The 9,668-nt window shown below is 33.7% G+C and overlaps 1 protein-coding gene across 3 annotated transcripts; it reads right to left on the bottom strand.

Moving 5' to 3' along the window:
- Window positions 1-1,882: 1,882 nt before the first annotated feature.
- Window positions 1,883-9,392, bottom strand: LOC111367283 (uncharacterized RNA methyltransferase BT_0643). 3 transcript variants are annotated; one of them, XR_002697776.1, is made up of 11 exons: window positions 8,917-9,392; window positions 8,545-8,787; window positions 7,732-7,893; window positions 6,099-6,208; window positions 4,887-4,995; window positions 4,183-4,338; window positions 3,563-3,678; window positions 3,315-3,481; window positions 2,694-2,824; window positions 2,437-2,616; window positions 1,883-2,350 (listed from the first exon to the last, which is right to left on the bottom strand). XR_002697776.1 is itself a non-coding variant. In XM_022988067.1 (10 exons), the coding sequence occupies exons 1-10, from the start codon at window positions 9,301-9,303 to the stop codon at window positions 2,509-2,511; spliced, it is 1,689 nt and encodes a 562-aa protein (XP_022843835.1). In that variant the 5' UTR covers window positions 9,304-9,392; the 3' UTR covers window positions 1,999-2,508. The 3 variants fall into 3 exon arrangements, 1 of the variants encoding a protein (XP_022843835.1); XR_002697777.1 differs by having other exon boundaries at window positions 1,999-2,362; XM_022988067.1 differs by having other exon boundaries at window positions 1,999-2,616.
- Window positions 9,393-9,668: the final 276 nt, after the last annotated feature.

The raw sequence follows: 9,668 nt of genomic DNA, 5'->3' as shown, positions 1-9,668 counted from the left end.
CTCATAAGCGATTTTTATTTATTTGTACTTAATTTTTTTGACTTATAAGGTTATAAATGTTTTTTTTTTTTTTTTTTGCTCATATGTAAATATTTTAGTATACGTAAGGGTGTGTTATTTTATTTTATTTCATTTATTATTATTTTTTTTTTTGTGGATAATTGATTGTTTACTTTTATATGTGATTTTCTTATCTAATAGGTAATTTTTTTACTTGCGCGTGAATTTTAACTTGTAAGTAATTTTTACTTATAACTGAGTTTTTTATTTATACATATTTTTTACTTATAAGTGAATTTTTAAGTCATAAGTAATGTCTTTATAGATATATGTGTAAGCCTTTACTTATGAGTGACTATTTTAATTAGAAGCATATTTTTATTCATTAGTAAACTTCTATTCACAAGTGAAATTATTATTTTAAATTTACTATTATGTAAATAAATTTTTCTTATTTTAAAATTTATTTTTCATGAAGAAATATCGCTACGTGTTAGAATGTGAGCGTGAGAACAAAGATGGAGTAGGGTTGGGTGAGTGAGGGCATTACAGCTTCTAATTAAGATATAGACGCAAATGACGTTAATTGGTACGTCATATTTATTTGTGGTGAAAGTTGTTTCGATGAATTTAGATGCAATTTCAATAAGCTAAAATTTTAAAATTTCCTTCTAACTTTCCTCTCATAGCTCTCGACTACAATTCGTTTTAATAAAATATGAATTTTCATATTAATTTATTGCCAAGGCCTATAGTCCGACTGAAATAGGGGTCAAAATGAAAGGAAAGGAAAAATAAAAAATGAAGTTTGCGAATACAACAAAAATGTTTTTTCAAACTAACAAATATGCCAATCTTGATCGACCTAAGTAAAGCATGGAGTAATTCACATCCAAACAAGACGTGAAAAGACAATTTCAAACTATTTTCATAAGACTATTATTTCAATTATTTTAATGTCCATTAATATTTATCCATTTATTATAAGTGAAAAAAACAAAAAATAAAATAAAATAGAGAACTATTCAATGGAAAATCACGAAACTGACTGTAATTCAAGAATACTCAGAGAATTTTTGTAGAGATTAAAAGATAAAATTGTTTGTTTACACATGGAGAAAGTGAAAAAGGCTAAAAATTACTTGACAATTCATCTACAAATCGGCAAAAAATTACAAAGTGCGTTAAACCAATTGTTTTGTGAACAATTCCCACGATTAAAATTATATTCAAGTTACGATTTTGTTAATTACACTACATTTTAATTATTATTAACTTTTGCTCATTTCACGCTAATGCTGACTACTTTATTCTTAATATCTTGATCCTCACAATTCTTTTCATTAGCACATTAGTCACCGGTAATAACCAAAAATAATCTGTTAGAAAGGAGTAAAATGATTTATGCATCCCTCACATTCTTAAATAAGATAAACACATACAAAAGAATTTTTTTTTTTTTTTTTTTTTTTTTTTTTTTTTTTTTTTTTTTTTTTTTTTTTTTTTTTTTTTTTTTTTTTTTATTTTTTTTTTTTTTTTTTTTTTTTTTTTTTTTTTATGACCATGGATGTCCAGGTCATTTTAAGCGCACCTCGACTAATCCCACGGGGCCTTAAGTTTACAGCCGAATACTCACCTCAATGACCCTAAGGGAACTCGAACTAGTGACCATTGAGGAGCAAATCCAATACCTGATTACTGAGCTATCCCTCAGAGTTGAATTTAGACATAAATCTTCATCAGAGACAATATATACTGTTTAATTGAAAGTTAAAAATACAAATGCAACCAAAATACAAAAAGGTTGGGGAACACAGTGCAAAAATGAGTAAAATTTGAGACCAATAAAAATATAATTACCCTCCTAATAAAAAGTTACTTGTAGGATAGAGAATAAACTCTCTTATATTGCAATTGAGTTTCTTAACATCAGAGTACACAAAAATTGCAGAATTCTAGTGGAGCAAGTGTTTACTTCTGAGGATTTGAACACCATACTTGGGAAGTAAAAAATTCATGAACTAAATTTTTATTTCATTGAATGTAATATGGTGATGCACATTCCAAAGACTTAAAAGAAGCAAAAAAGTAACAAATGGAAATCTGAGAAAAGAAAAGGAACGGTGCAAGCCTCAAATGATCAAAGAATAAAGCCTTTGAAATCAGAGCTGAAATTATGCTTTCCAACTTTTACAACTGTATAACTTATACTTTACTGTATGACAAACCTCTTTTCTTCGAATGTGCAGTGATGTTGAACTGACTTTTCCTCCTTTTGCTCCTCAGCCTACCCTACGGAATATCAGCAGCAGTTTCCAGCTATTATTTTCCATCGATATAGACCAAGAAACTGCACATTAACCTTTCCAGTCACCAGTTATGAATTCGTGAACCCGCAATAACATTTATGCTTAAAATGCACAAACTGGTTAAAACCTCGAAAAAGCAGCTACATAAGTCGAGGGAAAGAGAGCTAATCCTTTGTTGGGAATGCAGAATCGGGTAGAATCAACAGAGTTCCAACCAGCAAACACATTCGATATGTGGAGTGTGTGGGAACATGTCCACCGGTTGTAAGCTTCTCAGTTTGTAGCATCCACTTAAGTTCTGCTCTGGCTGCATCCAGGGATTGTGACAAACTGAGATTGTCATGACTAAGATAACAATTTTTTTATCAACAGAATGCTACTTACCACACCATGACAGAGGTAATCAAGGTCACGGGCGCAGGTGGCAGGATTGCAAGATACATAGATAATACGTGCTGCCTTCAGATTAAGCAAAAATTTGATTAATTTCATGTGCATGCCTGGGCGATTAGGATCTGCAGAAGTTGAATAGTATAACAAATGTAAGTAATTCAGTATAATGTGTTTCTATTTAGTTTCACGAGTTTCAGCAACCTAGCCGGTTATCCATTTCTTGTTGCATTCAGGTCTTTCTAGTTATAGTGACTATTTGGAATAGAAGGCATTTATCTCAATCTTTATACTGAGATTTGAAGACAAATGTGTTCCCTTCATTGCAAAGTTTGACAAAGTCATAAGCAACAAATAACAATTTCTTTTGGATAAAAGCAAATGGACTGAAAAACTAAAAATACATTGCTTTTCCAGCCTACCAAAGAAATAGAGAGCAGCAAGGATAGAAGACCAAATCAATAACATTTACAAGAAAAGTTTCAAATCACATGGTTCTGACTTCATTATCTAGAGTACTTTAAAAATAATGCAATTCACATAAGAATACGTTGGCTTCAAATCTCAACAAAGAATAACTGAACCAGCAAATAATACATCTAATGAGAAGATAACCTGTAATGACAATGTCAGGCTTCGGAAAATACTTTCCAAAATTCTCGTCAATTTTGTTAAGATCCCCTTGGACAAATGTGGCATTACATATGCCATTCAAATTGGCATTACGGCGTGCATCTGAGATTGCTTGATCAACTATCTCAAAACCGTATACATGTCTCGCCCTGAGAATGTGGATCAATGGAGAAACAAAGGTTAGGTACACAACCTATAACACCAATAACCAATGACCAAAGGAAAATTACCTCTTTGCAAGTGTAAGACCAATGGTTCCTGTTCCACAAAATAGATCTAGAACTATTTCTGAACCATCTCCCTTTAGACAGGCACAGTCCTCTATTAACTGATAAAGAATCTCTGCCTGCATGGTGCCAACAATATAGCATTACCTACTGGAAATATTTAAGAGAACAGAAAAAGTAAGTTGAATACATGAACCTAATTGGATTTAGCTTTAGGTTGCTCTAGCTCGGTTTGGTAACATAAACAAGCCTGAAATTTTATTCAAACTTGGCTAGTTTATTACTAGAGTGAGCTGGATTGAGGTTTGATAAATTAAATCTAAGAGGTTCTTGAGCAGTTTGATTAATTTACACTATATTTATTCCCTATTAGCTAAAAGACAAGCTATGAGCTTAATGATGTTTGAAAGCTTGGCCCCGTTCATTTTCAAGCTGAGATTGAAAAAGTTCTAAATACAAGCTCAAGCAAGAAGCCATTTAAGCATATTGCCAGCCCTCCAGAAAGGAAATCTCAGGGTAATCATGCATTACGTCAGAAAAGCATTATATTTAAACGGTGACATCTAACTGAAATACAAATATAAGCTATGACAAAGAGCCATTCAATATCAATTGTTCTTTACCTGATGTGTATTTGTCTGGAAAAAAGAGTTTGCTGAAATTTGAAAAGCTAATCCTCTTAGACTCTCTGTAATTGTTGATTTGCCATACAGTGTATACTCCTCCTCCCCGACAGATGTGTTTCCCACAGAAGTATTTACATTGTTCATGATGCTTACCTAGGTAAGTACCATCAGAAAAATAAGAAACTAGATTACATAGCATATCTTTAACCTATTAAGAAAGTGTAGGAATTATATAGTCAGTGACTCAGTGTAAAACATTCAAAGGAAGATGACCCTCCTCAACAATGCAAGTCTAACATACTGAAAAGTAAATTTGTAGTAGCAACATTTATGAACTCAATCCTCCCTTTCTCCCCTTTAATTCAATTGACCACAAACTTAGAACAAAAGACTTATTCTGAAATTGTTCTTTCAAAGTTATATTATTCTTCCATCTATTATAAGTCAAATTTGCTCAAAATACATTTACAGGCCTCTTTCATTGTAATGAAGTTTTAAACTCTACACCTTCAAAAAAATTTCTAAATTGATCAACGTGATATCTATTATGCACAAAACAAAATCTCTCTCAAATATCTAGAGACCAATCCAGGCTAGCACCCGAGGGATCTTTACAAACTCGTAAAAAAAACTTTCCTTTGCAATTGCAAAAGAATTAATTACGAGGTAAGCATAAAAATTATTCTAATTCAATCACCAACCACATCAGGAAAACTTGAAATTTTCTCTACAAGGGGCTTCAACAGCTCTGGCTTATATGAGGAAGTCACAAAATTAACCATAAGCTCCAGCTGGCCAGTCTCGATGTTCCTGAAACAGAGATATAAATCAACTGAGCACTGAACCATGTTATCTAATATATACTTTCAGATGCTAAAGAGAAATGCTAGATTGATGACGAAAAAAATTCTACAAGAATAAAAACTACCGTTTCCACTAAATACTGACGTTATGTACATAGAGGACCCAGAAATTATTAAGCAAAAAAAGTAATTGCCAGGTGTGAAGCACAGTCATCCTGTTAAGAATGGAAATGCTCGTCTTACAAAATACCAAAAGTGCAATTACAATGATTCTTCCCTCTCTATTTACCGTTTCCTAAAATTTTCAGGTAATTTTGATCTCATCCTTGAACATCAGAAACTCAAGAGAACACGCAGTGTGATGATCTCTCTATTAAACTTGGCACTTATGGTGGGGTGATAAACTAAGGATGAGTTGGGAATGAATGTATCAGTTGGAGATTTGGAGAGACTTCTTAGTTATCGAATGGTCACAGATCTGAAAAAATTAAGGGGATAAGGGTACCAATCAAAGAGGGGGGAAAAGTTAAAGCAATAAGGAGAATGACAGCACAATAGCTCAGAGCCTATTACTACACCTCTTCCCAATGCATGAAACATCTGATTTTAACTTTTAAACAAACTAGGAGAAGGGAATTGAACACCTCTTCATATTTAGCTGTGATCCTAAATGTAGAAAATTCAATCAAAATGTTTTCTACAACTTTTTCAAATAGGTCTGAATACGTGATTTGAAATAACAGATAAGGTCATGCCACACCAGACAACTGTCTCCAAATCCAAGTAAGGGAGGTTTACCGTGTATTTTTTGAATTTCACTTTTCTTTTCTTTTCTTTTTTTTCTTTTTTTGGTTACAGTATGCCAACAATAGTAAATTTAGGTTTTGAATAGCGCATATAACGTTGTGAGTACATATGCTTATACATTCGGAGCATCCTCTTCGATGCAACTCTGTAAAGAAATCTGGAACTTATTTCATGTCACAGCAGTTGAAATGAAAAGGGAGTACGTGCTACCTATTGTTTAGATACTAGTGTTTCAAATCTGAAAGGAAAAGAAAATGAGAACCATCACAAGATCTAAAGAGAGAACCGGACAAGTACGACTACCTGCCAGCTCTGAGCATCAGATGTTTCAAAAATCCACCATGAGAGTACACATTGTATGGAGAAAGACCAAACTGTGGATCCCTCCAACAATCTTGAATAGCTGCAAGAACCTATAAATCAGAGACAGAATATAATGCCAAACTGATTCACATAAAGTAATTAGCTCATGGAAAAGCGCAAAAACTGCATATGAAATATATATATCTAACCATTCCAAGTTTTAAATCGCCTCACACCCATTGGTAGACTAAAACTGTCAAATAACATTTGGAAAGTAATTTCCTGAAGAATAAGTTAAAGATTCATTAACAATATTAACTATGTTAATCAATATTAACTATGTTTGGTTTACTAATGCAGTTTGCATGGTTGTTAATACTTTTTTGGGCTGTAAACATTTGTGATATGTGGACAACAACCTATTAATTCACCAGCATCTTATTTAACTTTGTGATACATGAATTGAAATAAACGAGGATATAAAGCAAACAAACTGCAATCCACACCAAAAAATTTCATGTATACAACAGAATGCAGCACCATCACAAGTACTCTATTGCAAGCAGTGATTGTCATTCATGAACACAGATGAGAAGAATTAAAAACAAGCTCAAGACCACACAAATAATATATTATTATGTTTTGGCCCCCACGCATGAATGCGAGAGAAAGAGAAACCACGAAAGTGCCTATTAAGTCAGCAAAATATAGCAGCAGTATTTATTGTTTGGTACACAGCTTTACTGTTCTCTCAGACTAGTGAGAATATTTTACTATTTTTAAATATTTTACTATTTTTAAGAACAATAATATGTATGAAACTAAATTTGTACACACAACAGTCATATAGAAATACTTGTCTTTCCTGAGTGCAATATAATACTTTTTCTTCTGTCAACTTTTCTTAATATTTTGTCTTATGATATAAATTGTAATAGAAAGATGATAGATACTAAAAGCAAATTTAGGAATTGTTTAAAATTGTTTTAAATTATAAATAGCATAAAAATGAGTGATGGATATGTGGGTACTGGGTAATACTTGTAGGTTCTATAAATGTGAGGATAAAAAGTGGTTTGACCAAAAGTACTTATAACTTAAACACTAGTTGCCAAATGACAGCTAAATTACAAACTATCAAGTATTATCTCTACCTTTCTAAATATTCTCATCTGGTACTTCAAAATCCCAAGTCATGAGAACTATCCTTGAATATGCTACTAAATAGCATGAAGGGGAAAGACACGTCAACATTTTAAGGTTCCATGAAAAGGACATTATATATTGGCAGATCTGCAAATGTAAGCTCAAAGATTCACACTAGACCACACTCATAAATAGGCATATTGGCAGATTTGCAAATGTAAGCTCAAAGCTTCACATTAGACCTCACTCACATAAAGAGGCAGGTAGATCTATGATCATTTCCATATGCTGTCGTGTTGTCAGGTTACAAATAAAAAGTGCCTATGTCGAATCCATTAAGCAGATGAAGCAAGCACAACTTCAGACAATGCCAAAAAAAAAATAATAATAATAATTATATATTGTCAAAAGAACATGTAGAATTCAAGTGAATTTCTATCAAATCAAAAATAGTGGGCTTGTGTAATTGAGATAACTATCATCATACCCTGTTGGCTGGATCACTTTGTAATAAGCACTTGTCTATATTCAGGACCTTATCAAAAAAGCCAGGAGCATGCAGTCCCAAAGCATATTCATTGTTTTCATCACCCTCTTGTAGTAACAATTCTGGAGGTAGCCATTTTCTGGTGCCAAAAGAGAACTCCATCTGCATAGCAACAAAAGAAATTTTAAAAGCTTGTTCATTATCTATTGTCTTTCATTATTTTTCATTGTCTCTTCTTTCGTAGATCTCCTTCCTTCCCTCCATTCCCATCTATTAATTGAGGGCTACCCAAAAAAATTTGTGGCTGAACTGCTTAGAGATTAATAGCCTGGTTTGTAGAAATATGGACTAGTTATTGAACTAATGTGTATTCAATACATCTATGTCGAGTCAACATGGAACTTCCCCTCCTTATTTGAAACCACATTCATGAAAGTATGGCTGTGCTCTTTCTAAATCTCAAAGATCATTAGTCAGGGTTTAATTACTACAGTGAACGAAATTACAGCCCGTAAGAGAGAAACGAGGATATTTCTTAATCAGAAACTAATGTGTGAATTTCGATGTTCTTATGTTCGTAAGTATAACTATCGCGGAATAGAAATGGATCCATGAGCGAGAAATATTGTGGATTTATGCTTCTTCAGCCATTAAAATACACAATAATCCCAAAATAGGATCTTGCCACCCAATGGAAGAGGTATTCCTACACTGGCTGAAAAGACAACCAAGACACGTGAACTAGTCTACAATGCTCTCAATCAAGATCCAAATAACATTGTTTTATACTGCTAAGTTGAGTTATTCATTAACCTTGTTTCGATAGTGGAACTGGATATCACAAGGAACGATGGCCTTCATGACGCCCCTAAATTCTGGGTCTTTATCTGAAAATTTGCCAACGTGTGCAATCAATTCATGCACTTGTTGCTCCTTAGCCCTGACCTGGGCCTCATACAACAAATTCTGTGTTTTACAACCTCCACAATATGATGCATATTCACAAGGCGCCACCACACAGTCCCAGTGAGGAGATATCGTCTTCACCTTCTTCACCTGCACTCCCATTTCACCAAAACAACAAAAAACTCCTCATTCAACAAATATTTATACTTCATCCAGACATTTCATCAAACATATGAAATACACAAAGCAAAACAAAAATTAGAAAACAAACAAATGCACCTCAGCGTAATTGTCTTTTCTGCGTGTGACACGGCCAACGAACTTCTCACCCGGGAGTGCGCGATCGCACATGACTATAAAGCCAGTGTCTGCCACCTTGCACAGCCCCTTGCCTTTGAAAGCTAAGGTTTCGCACACTAGCTCTAAAGTCTGACCTCGCTTCGGGAAATAGGAAATGGGATTTTTGCTTTCATTTTCACTCGTTTTAGGCTTCGTTACAATAGTTGTGGGCTCTTCTGAGTGTGGGATTGAAGAGGAGTGAGAGAGACAAGAAGAGGCAAGCGTAGAGAGAGAACATACTGGAGTTGTAAAGCGGAGGCCTTGGAGCCATGGACGAGTGTGAAGGCGACGTAGGCCACCGCCGGTGGGTGTCACCGCCGCTGCCATTGTGCTTTTACAAATTTATCTGCTTTGGTGTATGCTGAATTGCGCTGAAAAGAAATGGATGAGGAATGGTCACAGTCCGGCTGTTTTTGATTCGTCACACAAGTTTAAAATGTCTGTTTTCTCATTCAAATTTAAAATATCAATTGAACTTTGGAAAATATTATATATTTTTTCAATCTAAACTCGATATTTTTCAAGTTTTAACATTTATGTTAGTGAATTGCTGCATTTTTCAAAATTCGATGGTCAAAACTCAACATTTTAAACTTTGATGAGTAATCGAAGATATGGATCTAATTTCAGTGACCAAAACTCGACATTTTAAACTTCAATGAGCAATCAAAGACATGAACCTAAGTTCAGTG

Source organism: Olea europaea, chromosome 18 (genome assembly GCF_002742605.1).
Source record: "Olea europaea var. sylvestris chromosome 18, O_europaea_v1, whole genome shotgun sequence".
In the NCBI taxonomy this organism is placed as follows: Eukaryota; Viridiplantae; Streptophyta; class Magnoliopsida; order Lamiales; family Oleaceae; genus Olea; species Olea europaea.
Note: the sequence above shows the minus strand (reverse complement) of the source record. Positions and strands in the feature narration are given on the sequence as shown.